Source organism: Phoca vitulina, unplaced genomic scaffold (assembly GCF_004348235.1).
Source record: "Phoca vitulina isolate PV1807 unplaced genomic scaffold, GSC_HSeal_1.0 scaffold12, whole genome shotgun sequence".
NCBI classification, from domain to species: Eukaryota; Metazoa; Chordata; class Mammalia; order Carnivora; family Phocidae; genus Phoca; species Phoca vitulina.
Window position 1 is genome coordinate 44,647,923 of NW_022589715.1, and position 18,105 is coordinate 44,666,027.

Below are 18,105 nucleotides of genomic sequence, written 5' to 3' on the forward strand. Positions count from 1 at the left end.
TCCAACAGAGATACAGGGTTTTTAAAATCAAGTGCCTCACTCCCCTTCGTTTAATTTAATTGAACTACTCTATCATGTTTTTCATATCCAACCATGTGTGTGATGTGGAGAAAGGTCTGGTGGGGTGTTAGAACCATTCTTCTAAAGAGCCTTGCAGTCAAAACCAGCACTATCCCCATCACCTGAGGTATTAGAAATGCAGAACCTCCAGCCCCACTCAAGATCTTCCCACGGAGAAGCATTTGAACAAGATTCCCAGGTGATTCATCTGTGCATGAACAATTGAGAAGCACTATCCTAGAAGATGAGTAGAGCCTCATCTCTGGAAATAAGCTTTCCACAGAGTCAGGATCTCTCACCCAATAAGAGTGGCATTCAATGTCTACATTGAACATTTCCCAAACTTTCTGATCTCAGAATCCCTTTACACTCTTAACAGTTATTAAAGACACAAAAGAGATTGGGTTTATGTGGGTTATAGCTACCAACATTTACCATACTAGAAGTTAAAACTGGGAAACATTTTGTCAGTCCATTTTAAAACAATAAATCCCTACATGCTAACATTAATAATAATTGTTATGCAAAATAACTGTCTTTTCAAAAAAATTAGTGTGTAGAGTACCATGGTTTTACATATTTGCAAAAATTTTCAGCATCTGGCTTAATAGAAGACAGATGGAATCTCATCTCTGCTTCGCCACTACAGCTGCTGCCATATTACACATCGAGTAACCCCCAGACTCCACTATATCCTCAAGGAATGAGAGGGAAGAAGTTCTATTTTAGCATTATTATGAAAATACTTTTGGCCATATAGACCACAAGATCACACTTAGAACAGCTAATCTATCACATCCCTAGAGCTCTCCTCTCCTCACAAACCTTTTACCTGTTGCGCCTCTAAGAAAACGCCATCACAGCTGGAATTGTGCCAATTGCAATGATTTGTCACAATTGCAAAGAAAATTCTTAACTGAAGTTATTGAGACAAAGGATGGTTTCTTAATTATCTAAGTTGTTTGGATGCAAAGATTCCACATCCTCCCTTCAAAGACCAATTTAATGATCCTCACAACTGAGTATTATCTTAGTCAAGTCAGGTAACCTTTGTTAAACCTCTCTGGAGAGTATTGGCTCCACTAACTCCAGTTTACAGGTACACTAAAAATGAAGGGAAGCTATGCATAATCAAAAATACTGTCAATTATCGATACTAAATAAGTGTTCTTACATACTTTCCACAACAGCTCTTGCTACACATTTAACATCTGAAATGTTGCGACTTTTTGTTTAAATGTTTTTACTTATGAAAAATTAAACCTAACTAGTGCCTTTTCTGTTTTACTCCTGCTTCCATGTTAGATCTCTGGTTTATCTTGCTACTATTTTGCCTCATTATCTCTCATTATCTTGTGCTCCAAGAACCTTATTTGTCTAATTTATTGTCTCAGTAACCAAGGGAAAATTGGCCCTTCTTGCTCCTGAAGCAAACTTTAAAACAAAATTCATAGATCTAAAAAGTACCTTAATGATCATCTAGTCCAGCAGTTCTCCATCTTTCCTGTATATGGGTATCCCCATTGCTTGGAAAATTAAAGGGAGAAAAAAATAATACCAGAGTCCCACTCCAGACTAAATAAATCCAACTCTTCGGTATGGATCCAGGCTTTGGAATTTTTTTTAAGGTCCACCAGAAGATTCCAACATGCAGTCAGATTTGAGAAACTATGATAAAGTCCAACTATTCACTTTACAGATGAGGGGCAGTGATGACCAGGAGGGGAAGGATGCTGACTTAGAATCACCAGGATAGAACTAGGATTTGAACACTACCTCTGGGCAAAAAACATGACCAAGATTCTTCTATTAATTCTCTTAATTCAGAGCTCTCGATACACAAACAAAAAGTTTATTCTCTTTCCCTTGCATAAAAGTCATCTTTCAAATAACTTTATTTATGTTCTATACACAATAAAATAGATGCACCCATTTCTTAAAGATTTTATTTATTTGAGAGAGAGAGAGAGAGAGAAGGGGCATGAGTGGGGAAAGAGGGAGAGGAAGAAGGACAAGCAGACTCCTCACTGAATGAGGAGCCTGATGTGGGGCTCAATCCCAGGACCCTGAGATCATGACCTGAGCCAAAGTTAGATGCTTAACCAACTGAGCCACCCAGGCACCCCAAGATGCATCATTTTAAGTTTAAAGTTTAACAAGTTAGGCAAGCATGTACACTCATGTTACTACTTCCCCATTCTTGATATAGAACATTTCCATCACCCCAGAAAGTTTCCCCCCACCTCCTGTCAGCAACATCCATCCCAGACCCCAGGTGACAATTACTCTGATTTCTGTCACTATATCTTAGTTTTTCCTGTTTTAGAACCTTATATAAATGGAATTATACAGTATGCATTCTCTTATTCAACATAATTTTTTAAAAATTCAGCCATGCTGTATCCAGTTTGTTGCATTTTATTGATGAGTAGATTTTCATCATATGGATATTCCAGTTTATCCATTGGGTTGTCCCCAGTTTGGGGCTATTACAAATAAAGCTGTAATGAACATTTATCTACAAGTCTTTGGGAGGGCATACATTTTTATTTATCTTGAGTTAAAATACAGGAGTGGAAATACTGGGACCAAGGTGGCCTGGGAGGCAGGATGTGTAAAAGAAAGTGTTGCAGGGGCGCCTGGGTGGCTCAGTCGTTGGGCGTCTGCCTTCGGCTCAGGTCATGATCCCAGGGTCCTGGGATCGGGCCCCACGTCAGGCTCCTCACTCAGCAGGAAGCCTGCTTCTCCCTCTCCCACTGCCCCTGCTTGTGTTCCCTCTCTCGCTGTGTCAAGAAAGAAAGAAAGAGAGAGAGAGAGAAAGAGAGAGAGAAAGAGAGAAAAAGAGAGAGAAAGAGAGAGAGAAAGAGAGAGAGAAAGGGAAGGAAGGAAGGAAGGAAGGAAGGGAGGGAGGGAGGGAGGGAGGGAGGGAGGGAGGGAGGGAGGGAAGAGTTGCCACCCTGCAATCAGCCAGAGGTGATTCTGCATACAAGTGTGGTTGTTTGTTCACATGGAGATCAAAATACTTTACAGGCATGTCAAAAGGATTAGAGAGAATGTACATGGAGTAGCTGATAAATATAGATATGTAATTAATGATAAGAGAAATAACTAGAGATGGCACTAGGTTGGACTAGAACAAGATCCCTGAGTTTCTCAGTGATAGGCTTTTCCAATGCTGCATATTGTTCACCTCTCCTCAACCCTCATCCAGTCAAAGGCTCCCCCTCCCCCTACACAACCCCAACACCCTCTCCTGTATTTGAAGGTAAGGCTCTAAAATATGAACTACCTTCTGAAATAATTTTGAAGTGTTCTTTGGCATTTAATTCTAATAATTTGTAGTTCTCTTTGACAAAAGGATGGAAGGAAGGAGGGGTGGAGGGGGGAAATCCAGATAAGGGAACTCTCAGCACATGAATTCAGGAAAGGAGAAATGTCTACCTATTAGGCAATATTAGGCTGAGAAATTACCATGAGTGGTGAACCAAACTTACTGGTAGCAGTAAGTGAACCTGGAAATCATTTTTGGAAGATATGGCCCCATTTGGATTTAAGCCCTCTCATCTGGTTCTTCCTCCATGACCTACCTTTCCCTGTGCAACTTTTCACTCAACTCCTTTAAGTGTTCAAATTAACATCTTCTTTTTCTAGGTCTACCACCCCTTTCCTACCCCTCCTCATTCCTGTACCTCCCAGTACTCCTTCCACTTGTAGGACAGAGGAGCAAAATAAATGGCCAATAGCCAACATGTTCTATCACACACACACACACACACACACACACACACACCCCACCACCACCCTTATCTATGTTCAACTGTAAAAATTATGAATACTAAAGTTTATCAAGTGAGTCATGAAAAATGCTATCATAGAATAAGAAGGCTTTTTTTCTCTCACAAACTGTCTCCTCCCTTGTGAGAAGTGACCCACCACCACTGAGTTGACAAGCTACAGATGTCACCAGCCCCCCTCACTGAGATGACTGCTGATCATAATCACACCTCCCCTGTAAAACATCCTCCCTGCTCTGCCCATCAGGCTTTCCCCTGATCAAAAGCCTTTCTAGAACTCTTCAGCTAAACCCCAGGCCAGCAGACAGTGCTTCTGCTTCTGCCTCAGCCAATTTGAAAGCATGCTGCCTATGAGATTTCCTGAGACACTCAGCTGCCGCATTAAAACTGCATGAACCTTCCTCTGGAGACCAAATAATAGCACGTTTCATCTGTGAGCCACTTTATAAACATTAAGTGATTAAGCCACCCTCTATCTTCTCAAGCTCTGGGCTTTGGCATAGTGGACTTCATTCTCCACTGCCCTCAAATTACTCCAGCAGGAAAAACAAAAACGAAAAAAAAACACCCTGAAACCTGAAAGATCTTTTCTGGGTATTTTAGGCCAAGACATTAAGACGGAAGGCCTTGCAGTAACAACCCCTACTTGGCTAATAATATGGAGGGGGAAGGTATTTAAATCCACACCCCTTTTAAAAGAGACTGAATTGAGGTTCTCATCTCCCAAGGCTAGATTGGCAGGGAGAAGAACTTGACTCCATGGTCTAGAGCAAGGTTACTGAACTAGAGCCCATGGCACCAAATCCAGCGGCCATCTATTTTTATAAATAAAGTTTTATTGGAAGGCAGTCATGCTCATTCATTTACTTGTTATCTATGGCTATTTTGCACTGTATTATCAACTGAGCAGTTGTGATGGAAACCAAATGACCCACAAAGCCAAAAAATAGTTACCATCTAGCCCTGTAGAAAAACTTTGCTGACCCCTGCAGGGTCTAAGGAACCTAAAGTTTATTCTCATCCTGTATATTCCCTAAATATCTTTAATCAATTCTCCTTTCCTTTCTGGGCTTCAGTTGTTACATCTGTAGACTGAATATTCTCTAAACTAACTAAGCCATCACCTTAGGCTTATTCTCTCATTGTTCTCTAAGTATTAGCATCTCATGTGTTCGCTTCGTCTCATTATTACAGCTTACATCTTTGAGGGCAGGAATAGAGTTAGTTGTGTGTGTCTCATGAATCATTGTAGGCAGGAGGCTCTATGCTGAGCCCTAAATCCATCTGTGGAGTATAACTGAACTGACTTGAATCATATGGTTTTTTGTTTTTTGTTTGTTTGTTTGCAGAGAAATCTCACAGAATGAAGTCTTGGAAGTGATAGAGGCAAATGTGTTCTCCAACCTGTCCAAATTACATGAAATGTAAGCAAGATCCTGTGGGGTTTGCTCATGATCGTTGGCAGTAGCCTTAAATTTTGTGTATATCCCTGGAAGGCCCTATCTCTGCTCAATCCTTGGATCTCTAGAAATTCATTTTAAGGGGTTCCTGGGTGGTTCAGTGGGTTAAGCATCTGCCTTCTGCTGAGGCCATGATCCCAGGGTCCTGGGATCGAGCCCCACATCAGACTCCCTGCTCAGCAGGGAGTCTGCTTCTCCCTTTCCCTCTGCCTCTCCCCCTGCTCATGCACTCACACGTTCTATCTCCCTGTCTCAAATGAATAAAATTTTTAGAAAAAATTTCATTTTAAGATGTCAAAGTCAGCCCAAAAGGCACTGTCATGTGTCTCTCTGCCTGGTGATCCAGGTACCAGCTCAGAGCCTAGTCTTGTCCTGCTCCCTCCCTCCCAGATTTTCTTCAATAGACCCAAGAACCTTGTTCTGTGACTGAAGATACCTCTATCTCATCTTCTCATTTAAAATTATTCCAGAGTCAAAGTCCAAAATAATGTAGTTAAAGATAAGCAATCCTCACTTGAATACTAGCCCATGCCATATATCACGATGAAACCTTGGCCAAGATACAAAATCATTCCAAGACTTAGTTTTCTAACCTGTAAAATGAGAATAATAATAAAAGTGCATGGCACAGGATCACTGTGATGAATAAAGGAGATAAATATAAATTAGATCTAACACATCAACTGGCATAGAATAAGTATGTCATAACAATCCTTGGTTCCTTATCATAACCCAATTTGCTTTCTCTTTTGACATTCTAGTTTTACACACCTGTCAATATTCATACAGATGCACTTGTTTCATACCAGCCTATAATTACAATAAATTAATTCATAGAATCATAAAATGTCAAGGCCAGAAGAGACTGTAGACTATCTGGTCCCTATTTTTCCAAAATATATTCTGTTTATCATTAAACACTTGGGAAATTAAGTGTTTTTTTTTATTTTATTATGTTATGTTAATCACCATATATTACATCATTAGTTTTTGATGTAGTGTTCCATGATTCATTGTTTGTGTATTAAGTGTTTTTTAAAAAAGGTAAATGACTCTATGGTCAAACAAGATTAGGAAACATTGGGCAAATAAAGTTAGATTCACTTACTATAAGAAAACTCAGAACCTATAACATGCAAATATATACTTAGAATCTCCAAGGAGGATATTTTATTAAGGGTTCTCAACCAATATCACTGGAAAGGTTTCTTCTGTGGGGCATGTATTAATATCTCACAAAATTCCCACAGAACATAGTTAGGAGAGCCACTGAACCACTTTTCTTAGCATTACAGATGAGGATGAAAGACACAGAGAAGTTGCAAGACTTATCTAAAGTTACCCAGCCAAATCCATAGCAGGATAAGGACTTGAAAATAAATCCCAATTCTGGTATTTTTTTTAAAAACCTCTTAGCATTTGCCAAGCATATATACATATACACATTCACATAATTCACATATTTGTTTAGAAATGACACCCGGTCTGTCCATACTTGCAGACTGCCCCATCCCTTTTCCTTCCTTCTACCCACTCTGCCTCCCACCTGCATTATTCCTCAATGCCATTAAACCTCTGCAACTGATGCCTTCCCTCGTTCTCTCCCATTGCCCTCCTGTTCCTTCCTTTCTTCTCTGTTTGGTCTCTCCTTGTCCTAGTTGGGAAAAGAGAGTTGACCAGGGTCTCAGACCCACAGGGAATGTCAAAGAAATGAATCAAAGGGCAGCCAGCTCTCTGAGCAGGGTCAAGCAAGCATCCCTCTCTGTGGTTCGGCGGGCAGTGGAGCTAATGGAACGGCTCTTTCATCTCTTCCCTGCACGGAGAGGTGCTCACCCCCATGTAGCACTGACTGTACTTAAAATAATTAATTACCTGGTACTTGGATCTGGATAGCTACAGGTTACTGCAATATAAAAGCTAATGAAACAGGGAGGAAGTAATTAACACAGAGCATCTCGGCAAATATACATTGATCCAGCAAGATGAGGAAAGGGCAGTCTCTCTCTGCTGGAATCCAAATGTGAACATGCTCACCTCCAGACTATTGATCAGGACCCAACCAAAGGCAACGAGGGCAGAAGTCACCACTTCCCATGAGCTTTGAGAGTAGCCTCAGTCTACAGCATGAAGGGAATCACCAGCACATTCCCAGCTACTGTTGGCTGCAATTTCTTGGTTAAAATCAGAGATGTCCACTGCTTTTCACCTAATCTTTGTTTTCCTTTGCCTCTTTACTTTTTCCCTAATCCCCTTTTGTCCTTCACCCTTCCCCTTCCTCCCATCTTCTTTTCACCTTCTTTTATTGTTTTCCATCTCATGTGCTCTTGTCTCCAGACCAGACAAAATCTCTTTTCCCCATGTTAGTCTCATCCCTGCCCTCTTAGCTGCCTCAGAGGAACCTTGAGGAGGTCTCTAAAAGACATTTACTGGTTAAAGATGCAGTGTGCTGCGTGAAAAGGACACACTCAACCAGTGCTTTGTTCAGTTATGATTAACAGGTGCCAAGAGGACATTAGTTATGAGAGCCAAATGGGTTAATATTTAGTTTGCACAGTTTAATGTAGTAAAAGAACTGCATGCGGTCTCAACTCTTTGTTGAAATGATGGATGGATGGATGGATGGATAGGTGAGTGACTGAGATACCTTTTGCATAGTGTGAAAAATACTACAGCATTCCTTAATGTTGAGTTCATGTGCTTGTTCTTTCCTATTTTACAGTAGAATTGAAAAGGCCAACAACCTGCTATATATCGACCCTGATGCCTTCCAGAGCCTTCCCAACCTCCGATATTTGTAAGAACTCTTATATTTTGGGTGCCCCCTCTATAAACAAATTATGTATTCCTGTTTTATCAAAACGTCCACTTGCTACTCTGGGGAGCAACTGCTTTTTATAATAGATGTGGGTTAACATAGAAGGGGGAGACACTTGCTGGTGAATTTTATTTTAGTTTTATAAGAGAGTTCCACTAATATAACTGCATTTTTCTTTTCATTTACTAAAACAGACATCATAAGGCATGATTTGTATTAATGGAATTGTCATATGTACCTCTTGCGGAACTCAGTCACGATTTAGTGTTAATAAGATGCAGCCAGAATTTGTGCTAGCATTTAGCTTTTGACCTTGACCTCAAAAGCATCTCATTTGTTCTGCATATATACATTTTTTTCTTTGATACATTATAGTGTTTTATTTTGTAAGTTTTAGTTAATAATAGACATAGTATTTTCTCAGCAGAGAGATTCCTAGTGTTTGAGTTCCATCCTTCGGGCATGCCACATCAGCAAAGACACTGCTTCTTCCATGCAAATGGCTTCCAAAATAGCTGAGTGCTTGACAGAGTGCTATGTTAGGGCTCCATAAAATACCACATAAGAACTTGGGCTACAAGTCACACTAAGCCCATTCACCAGCTAATCACAGGCTAGAACTTAATCTTTCACAGCTTATTTCCCTGTCACAAGAATGGAAATAATCATGATAGATGCGTATCGGTTACCTATTAACATAATAATGCATAACCACCACCACCCCCAAAAAAGAGTTTTGAAGCAACAGCTATTTATTATCTCTCATCTGTCTGTGAGTTGATCCATGGAATGTGTCTGCTGACCTGGACTCTGTTTGCCTGACCTCAGCTAAGCTCACTTAAGTAACTACAGTTAGGTGGCAGGTCAACATGGGGTTGGCTGCTGTCGATGGTCTCAGTTGAGAGGACAGGTCTCCAACAAGAGGTGCTCATTTCCAGCAGGCTAACATAGGCTTGCTCTAATGGCAGTCCGGGGCCTTCCAACAGAGAGAGCTCAAGTTTGCAAGCCTCTCGAGATCTACACCCTGAATTAGCACACTGTCTCTTCTGGAGCATTTTATTAGCCAAAGAAACTCATGGGGCCAACCCTGATTCAAAAGCTAAAGAAACACCCTCCATTTTTTTATGGGAAAAGCTGCAAAATCACAAAATAAGGTGTGTGGATACAAGGAAGGATAAGGAATTGAGGCCATCTTTGCAACCAAAGTATGTAAAAAGTTCTACACCCTGCCTGTAACATGGTAAATGCTCATATTACTATTAGCTGCTAGTGATACTTTGACCCTAAATTTTGATCCACCAGAACTGGAGTTAGTAGGTACAATGAGCAACACTGGGCCATTGTATACCTCAGCTCTGACTGACTAAGGGAATAAAAGATTTAACAGAACAGAATCTATATGATATGGAATTTCCTCTCCCTGATAGGAGCCCTGGAAAGGATCTGAGAAAGAATTAAGGCTGTTCACTCCTGAGTTAATGTCAGAGGCAGGACCAGCTTCACTGGCACGCTGCCCATGCAGTCACACAGGGCTCCATGCCCAAAAGCACCCCACACCCAGAGGGCCTCCCACTAGGTTTAATTCCCTGCTGCCACTGTCTTGAAATGCTTAAACATTTTTTTTTAACAAAGGGCCCTACATTTTCATTTTGCACTGTGTCCCACAAGTGTAGCCACTCAGGCTCAGAAGTCAGTGTTATGACCTCTTAATTTCAGACCTGGCAGTCTTGGCTTCCTAAATGGACTTTGCTATACTGTCTGCAGAAGCTAACCTGGATTAGGCACATAACAGTAGAGGAAATATGGGTTAACAAAGAAGGCATGGGCCTTAGAATTAAAAAAACTAAGACTTCGTCTCCACCTCACCACTTACTCTTGGGCCAATTTCTGGACTTCTGAGATGTACTTATATAAGACCCTCAAGTGAGATATATATATGAAAATATTACATAAACTACGAAGTATTTGAAAACATTAATAAATGTACTGAGTATTTTGTAGGATGATTATTTCTGGCCAACAAATGTCTACCAGTCCACTCTCAGGAAAAGTCCAGTAAGGGCTGAATAAGAGTTATGGTGGCCACTAAGACCTTCAGCTTTTACTTAATACTGTTTGTCATAAGTTCAAAAAGACAAGTTTGGGAAATGCCTTTACATTTCATGGAGCGGTATAGAAAAGAAAAAAAAAAAACTATATATGATGGCAGAAGGACCGGATTCCGGGTGGGATACTGATATTTATTAGGTAGACAGCAAAGTACCTTCTCTAAGCCCCAGTTGCCTTATCTGTAAATAGGGTGGGTTGTGAAAAACAAATAAGATTATGCCTGTAAAAAACGCCTTGCAAACTGTTTTTCAGTATACAAACTATAAGTAACTATACAAACAGGGGTGCCTGGGTGGCTCAGTCGGTTAAGCATCTGACTCTTGATTTTGGCTCAAGTCGTGATCTCAGGGTTGTGAGTTGAAGCCCTGCTGGGCATGGAGCCTGCTTAAGATTCTCTCTCTCCCTCTGCCCTTTCCACTTCCCTTGCTCATGTGCACGTGCTCTCCTCTCTCTCTAAAAAGAAAAAAAAAAAGCTATACATACATAAAATTATTAGTGCCTGTTACCCAGTTGGCTTATTTCATTCCTTCTTTTCTTCTTTCCCTTCCAACTGCCATCTTCCCTTCTTTCTCTCCCTTTCCTCTTAGAAAAAGTCTGAGTGGAATATGGGGGCCACAGAGCCTTTAATAACCGAATAAAATCATGTTAGGGCGAGCAAAGACATCCACAGGAGGACTGCCACTCACATACATGTAATGAGAAGCATTCCTTCAGAGGACAGATCCAAAAAGAAAACCACCCCTACACATACATATTCCATAGTGTTGGATAATAACAGCACGAACAATAGCCAGAATGGTGTGCTGGGAGCATGTGAATAAGGGATGAGGAATCATTGCAAAGTTTGAAATCAAGAGATCTAGAATTAGACCCAATATTGGCCTATACATTATGGTCAACACCATCCACTCTTATTAATAAGGACCCTTAGGCTTCCCTCTATGGGGGTGAGAGCTGGGGAAGAACTTGGGAGGCTGTGGGCATGGAAGGTACAGCCCCAGGGGGAGGAATGGGAACTGTGACCAAATAGAGGGGCCAGGCTATGACTTTGACTCTGGAAGAGGCTAAAATCTATGCCATCAGTCATCAAATCCAACCCCACTCCCCCCCCCCCCCCGTGTCCTTTTCTCACTTTGAGGTGTTGAGTGGTCCCCAGTCCCACCTGGCTCCCCTGTCAAGTCCAAACAAAGCTGTAGGTGACCAGTTCCAGCCACATCCTTTCATAAGAGGAGGTTATTATTCTCAGAGCATTTGGGAAAAGAACTTGTAAGCAGTTTGGAGGAACTGTGTCATTGTCAAAGTATCCTCCTTGATTACTCTGAGAAAAATATTCATAGAATTCTACAGTGAGTAAAATTCTTTCACATCCACTGGCATGCTGATCTCCATCAGGAAGTTAAGAGGAAGCGTGGTCCATCTTCAGTCTTTTGACTTTATTGCCAAGGGTGCGCTTTTCCCAGCTGCACAGTCTTCCTTCGGATATGGCACATGGTGACCCTGGGAACCCCAGCAACTCCGCACTCCAACGGCACTTCTACCAGCAATACTTCTATTCGGGGCTCAGACTGTGGCCCTTTGAAAAATTTTCCATACCGATAAGGGATGTCAATTAGTTGAACCTCTAATCTGAACGAGCCCATAATGGAAACAAAGCCCAGCTGAGCTTCCTTCTCCTTCCATGCTTACCTGTGTCTGAGCAGCCCTCATAATGGCCTCACAATCCAGCAGCCAGGTGGACGTAGATGGCGACGGTTTCAGATATTCTTTGGGATGATGAACTACTTGCTTCAAGGTGAAGAAGAAACACAAAATGGATGAAAGAATCCAGAGGGGACCAGTAGGATTGAATACTTGTTTATTTCCTGAAGCCAGGATAAATGTTTATCATCACAGCCACCAAAGCAGGAAATTACAAGGGGTTAGAAGTAAGTTTCCATTTGACTTGAATATCCTAATTGCCACACACACACACACACACACACAGAAATGTTGTTTTGAAATTTTCAGCACTGATTCCATTTCGTGCTGATCATTTGATGACACAGAATTCAAGACAACTAGAAATCAATGTTCTTCATTGCTGCCTTCATACTTCACCGAGGAACCTAAAGTGGGTAGAAAAAAACTCATGAATAAAGAAATGTACTTTGACTAGAAGAATATACATCAAAGGATTCATCTGGGTGCATTTTTTAAGTCAATATTGTATTTGCAGGCAATATTTCTTTCTGTACAGCTCTGTCTTCCTGGAGCTGACCTTTTGTGTATGAAAGATTACCTATTGATCTGTAAATAAGGTTTACACAATATTCTCTTGCCTTTGCATCCTGTCAATGTAATTCTCAGGCAGCTGGATATTGCTCTTTACTCCTCAATAAACCCTAATTCCATCTTAGCAAACCCTTCACACAGCTGAGAAGGGCCCCTCCCCAACTGACAACCATCTTCTACTCACACACAGGCTTGTTAGACCCTCCTTAGGATCCCTGTTAATGGTAGCCATACCATCTGCTTTCTCCAGCCAGGGATAATTCCAGGAGAGTCTTCACTGGGACTCACCCTAGCAATTCAGGCTGTTTCTCCCCATCCCTCCCCTAAGTCCTTCACTCTCTGTTCTGTATTGCTTTCTCATTTCATTTAGAATGAGTAATGAAAGTAGCTTCTCCGATGATAAAAGTTAAACCATATGTTGGACATCTCAAAGGACTCAAGAAGCAGCACTGAGTAGTGCCACCTGTCCGGGCTCAGGTCTTGGCTCCCGCCCTTCTCGATTGTGTGACCTTAGGTAATGGTTTTACTTCTCCAAGCCTCAATTTTCCTTTCTATAAACCAGGAATAACATTACCTGCACCTTTGTACTGTAGGAAAGAAGTTACTGAGAACAATGACTGACATTTAGAAAATTCTCAGTAAGTGTTAGCAATTCCTATTAAACTCTCGCCCCTGTTACTAGCTAAGAGAGCCCACATAGGAGACTTCATCTCTTTGTACCACAGTTCTCTCCTATGCTTAAAGAAAACAAAGTAATACCTACCTTTTGAGATTGTTGTGAGGATTAATTTGATGATGGTAATGACAGCAGTGGTGATGGTAGGATATTTTCCCCCTCCAGTATTCCTAAAGTTTTTGAAAGCCTTTTTAACTTTTTGTTTTGCAAAGAATCCACTGACCAGCATTCAAATGTGGAAATACATCATTTGTGCTTCTCAAAGGAAAAAGGCATCCTTCTAACTGAACTCCTGACATATCCAGAAAGGTCCTTCCAAACAAGCAAAACTGCATTACCCTTCAGAGTTCTAATGGAGAGCTCCTGACCCCTCCTTTTAATGTTTATTTTCAATACTTGTTGTTCACAATATCCCTTTGCCATCTCCGTAAAAATTAATTCCAGTTCTTCACACCACTAGCTGGTTGCATTATGCTTCCCACTTTTATGTTGATTTACAGTTTAATACTTTTTATCATACTTTATTGCATTGGAACCTCACACCAATCCAAGAAGTAGGCAAGGTAGTAAAAGTCCATGCATTTTGCAGCAGTAAGCTGGCCTTGCCTGTAGTCCCTGATTGCAGGGCTCTTCTGACAGGAATGTGCAGTGTCCCTATGAATTGGAGTATTCTGTGTGTACGGCAAAGTTTGGCTCTCTATTCTGATGGGAAAAGGACCATATGAGGGTTTTTAGAAGTATGTACATAGTGGTAAGGATTGGTGCCTCCCCTTTTCTCCTCCATCATTTTGGATGTGAATTGGCCAATAAATAAAAACTCATTCAATCATTCAACAATGATTTATTGAGGTCATACTATATTCTAGGCTTTGTAATAGTTGTTGGGTATACAAAAAGTGCCAAGACAGATGAAGCCTCTGCCCTGATGGAACTTAGATTCTAGTTGAAGAGACAATGTTGGATAATGTTAGGTGGTGTTAGTAGTATACAGAACGATAAAGCAGGCCAAATAGAGAGTAATGTTTTAGAAAGGGTGTGGTTGAGAAAGGATGGAGGGGATGGCCTTGTGAGAGATATAGGAGACATCTATGGACGGCTATCAAGGAGCTCAGTCTTTTGTGGAGAAAAGGCTAGCTAGCATCCATTAATCCTTGGCAATAACACATCTGTAGAGCTGTGCGGTACTGGTCATATATGAGAGGACTGACCCAATGCTTTGGGCTGGAGTAGTCAGGGGACGCTTCGTGGGAGACTATGAGAGACTATGGACTCTGAGAAACAAACTGAGGGTTCTAGAGGGGAGGGGGGAGGGGGGATGGGTTAGCCTGGTGATGGGTATTAAAGAGGGCACGTTCTGCATGGAGCACTGGGTGTTACGCACAAACAATGACTCATGGAACACTACATCAAAAACTAATGATGTAATGTATGGTGATTAACATAACATAATAAAATTAAATTTAAAAAAAAGAAGGAATTTCCTGTGGAAAAAAAAGAGATGAACAAATGCATTTAAAGTAAAAGGACCATGAAGCAGGCAGACGAAGGGGGAGAAACTGAGTCCCAGCTAAAAAGAAGATACACGCTGAGGACGACGACTGCATTAAGATAGATTGGGTTTGGTAAGATTAGAAAAAAGAAATTAAGGCAGGGGAGTTCAGGCCTACTACCATAGTAAAGAGTAAGCCATAAGAGATTTTGAGCAGCAGAGTGACAAGATGACAATGATTTGGGCTGTAGATTGACCAGGAGGAGGGTACAGACTATACACTCAAGGGAGACCTGCTGAGGGGCAGCTTCTGTAATCCCAGGGTACAGTAATGGTGGCCCCTGGAGGACTGGGGAGGCATGGTTCAACTGGGGACACATTTCCAAAAAAGAGATACGTGATTTACGTCTAGGTGAGACATGGACCCAAGGGACTGCAGGGATTTTTGACCCTCACCTCTAGTAACCCCCAAAGCCTTCCTTCTCCTATGCCTCCCCTAACCACCTCCCACAGAGAACCAACCATCCTGCAGATGGGGCCAGAAGTCCTTTTACACAGGGGCTGGTGATTATTGGAAAGAAATTATTAGCTATCTCCCTGGCTGTCAGTATTGTAAGGATCTAAGGATGTTGTCATGACTACAGAAATGTTTGGGCACAGTGGAAATTATACAATTGTTTTTTTATCAGTTAGATGTCTAGCAGAGCCAACTCTGCCTGCCATTGTCAATGCTAGGAAAACTATGGTCAGATTTTCCTTCTGAAATGCTGAAGTTCAGGATGAGATTTCAGCCTGAGCATGTCAGCTCAAGGAGGGCAAAAACCTCCTCTTAACTGAGGGCCTGATCATCAAGAAGGTGATGTTTTCATACTGCTCACCTCCCCTCCTCATTCCTCTAACCTGTTCCCTGTGTTTTCTCCTACAAGCAGCCTGGGTCTTTTCCATCAGCAAGACTATTACTTGATCCATCAGTGTACATCAATATGTTCAGGTCTTGATGTTCTTCTTCCTAGAGGAATTTCCATTTTTAAAAGAGATGCCTAGAAAAGGCAATATGAAACCCAAGAATTGATAATGATAGACTCCAGGTATGGAGGTTTCTGGAGAGAGACGTAAGTCCCAAAGGATCCACTTCAATAGCACCTAGACAACCATACTCAACCCACTTGTGGATTCTCTGAATTGTTTTCTCATTGCATATACCCTCTCATGAGGTAGGTGTGTCCTCACCTCGTTAATTTTGAATTAAGGCCTGTCTGTCATCACCAGAAGTCAGATGTAAAGACAAGTCTAGCGAGGGTTCAGAGTGAAACAAGTCTCAGATGAGCTGTGTGAAGCTCAGCCCTGATGTCTTCCTCAGTGCTAGCATAGCTCCCACTTCCCCCAACAGTGATGACTGATCCTTTTAGGTCTCAGTTTCTTCATCTGCAAAATGGACATAATATGCTTAAAGAGGTTAATGAGAAGAGGAAACTGGACTACACATCCTCTAAGATCTCTTCCAACTCTCTAGTCTAAACCGTGATCTTCACAAACCGGGGGCTCCCAGTGTGGCTGCCGGTTCAGCCTATTCAGACCCAGCATGAGGCACATTGCATGGAAGGAGAAATTCTTTCTGCAAATGGGAAAATACAGCATCCTGCAGAACACTGTATTTCCCAGATCAGGCTCCTCTTCTCCAGGATTCATGTAGACCTTTCAAGAGCTGACACCCTCCAGGTACATTAAGAACTTAAACCAGCTAGAAATTTACTCTTAAATTAGGAACAGCAGAAGCTCAACTCCTGGAATTAAAGGACAGGCATAGGATCCATCACTGCCACTTCAGTCCCTCACACATGAGCATAGCCAGCCTCAGCAGAGGCCGGGAGACCATGGAAGAGGGGGTGAGGCTTAAAAGGCAGACAGCAGTCGGCAGCCGCTGGAGCTGGCCTGGGAGGGCCAGACCCCAGCAGGGGCTGCCTCAGGCACAGGCAGGAGGAGCGACAACTCCGACAGCAAACCTGAAGGGCATCAGGCAAAGCAGCACCTCCATGAAAAATGAACTCCTGCCTCAGCTTGCACCACTGCAGTCTCAATGTTGGGAGGTTTAAAGGGTGTTTTTGTCTTTTGCAGACCCTTTTACATTTGCAATTATCCCTGGGAGACACCACACATTAAGAGGTTGGAGCTAACACAGGACTCTCCCTAAGGATTGGGGGCAGCCCCTGGAGGCCAGGATGGGCAGCCGGGGCAGGCAGGACAAAGACGGAGCGAGGGCGACACAAGAGAACTCTAGTTACCAGATTCTGTGCTACTCCAAGGTGGGAACTAGATTGTCTTCATAGCTAGATCCCCAACTCCGGGCATTATAAAGAAAAAAAGGCACTCAGCTCTTCATTTTTCCTTTTAGAGGACGCTGGCTGTGCAGCTCTCCTGCACCTGGTTCTCGCCTCCCTTTAATACCTGTTGAGGGACCCACTTTTTCCTTGCTGCCCTCATTTATCTCATCTGTTTTTTCTTTCACAATGTGTGTTCATAGGCTGTCGGCTAAGAACAAAGACATGAAAACCTAGGCATGTTCTAGCAGAATGGCCCCGTTGCTCCCAAACTCTCGACATGCCCATCTGGGAAGAGGTCTTCCCCAGGCATGGGTGCAGAAGGAACGCAGCCCCGGGGACTCACCAGACAGCTCATATCAAGTGGCTCAGGACTGGGGAGCAATGAAGTGGCGGGAGATGTCACCACCTGATTCTGCTGTCAAAAAATCCACAGCAAGGGCTGTGTTTAATTCATCTCTGGGCCCCCATGGGGCACAGGGTTTGCACATAGTAGGCCCTTAATGAAAATGCAGGTCTGAGTTTGAACCTGTCCATCTGGGTAGGGGAAGGGAAGAGGCTGTTGTTTTTAGAGGACTATCTGAGGGCATTACGGAGTGTGAATGCTGAAGTGACAAATGCTTTAAGGAAGAATATCTTCATCTGTAGCAGACATTACAAAAATGTTCTGCTGTGGCTTAATCAAGAGTTCACCATAGAGAACACCCTGCAAAAAAACATTCAGTTCAAGAGACAGTGAGCTCCTCCCTCACCAGTTTGGGTTTCAAAGATAGCAGTGCAAGGAAGACAGCAGGATGTTCTGGGGGGTGGGGGCTGCGGGGAAGAAATCAGGTGACCCCCCCTTAACCAAGCTCAACCATCGAGGTCTCTTTGGACAAGGAACAAACCACAGGAGCCAAGTGGACACAGAGTCAATCTGCAAGACACCAAGAAGAGCCATAGACCCAGCTTCCAGCCCTGGTCCTACCAATGAGAACCAGACCCCTCTGGGCCTCAAGCACAATGAGGAGAAAAACCATGTTCCTCTCTACTTCCAAAGGTTGTCGTAAAGAAGGAAAAGAAAGGGAGAAGATAAAACAGGGTATGGGACTGCTTTTAAAGTCTGAAGCAGCA

The 18,105-nt window shown here is 42.4% G+C and overlaps 1 protein-coding gene across 3 annotated transcripts in view; it reads left to right on the forward strand.

Moving 5' to 3' along the window:
• The window catches only part of FSHR (follicle stimulating hormone receptor), a 164,737-nt gene that overhangs the window by 109,798 nt on the left and 36,834 nt on the right, over positions 1–18,105 (forward strand). For 2 of the 3 annotated variants that reach the window (XM_032411193.1, XM_032411196.1), the window contains exons 3-4: positions 5,204–5,278; positions 8,034–8,108. In XM_032411193.1, coding sequence (XP_032267084.1) covers positions 5,204–5,278; positions 8,034–8,108 — 150 coding nt within the window. The remainder of the gene's footprint in view (positions 1–5,203; positions 5,279–8,033; positions 8,109–18,105) is intronic. The other variant, XM_032411195.1, reaches the window with a different exon arrangement.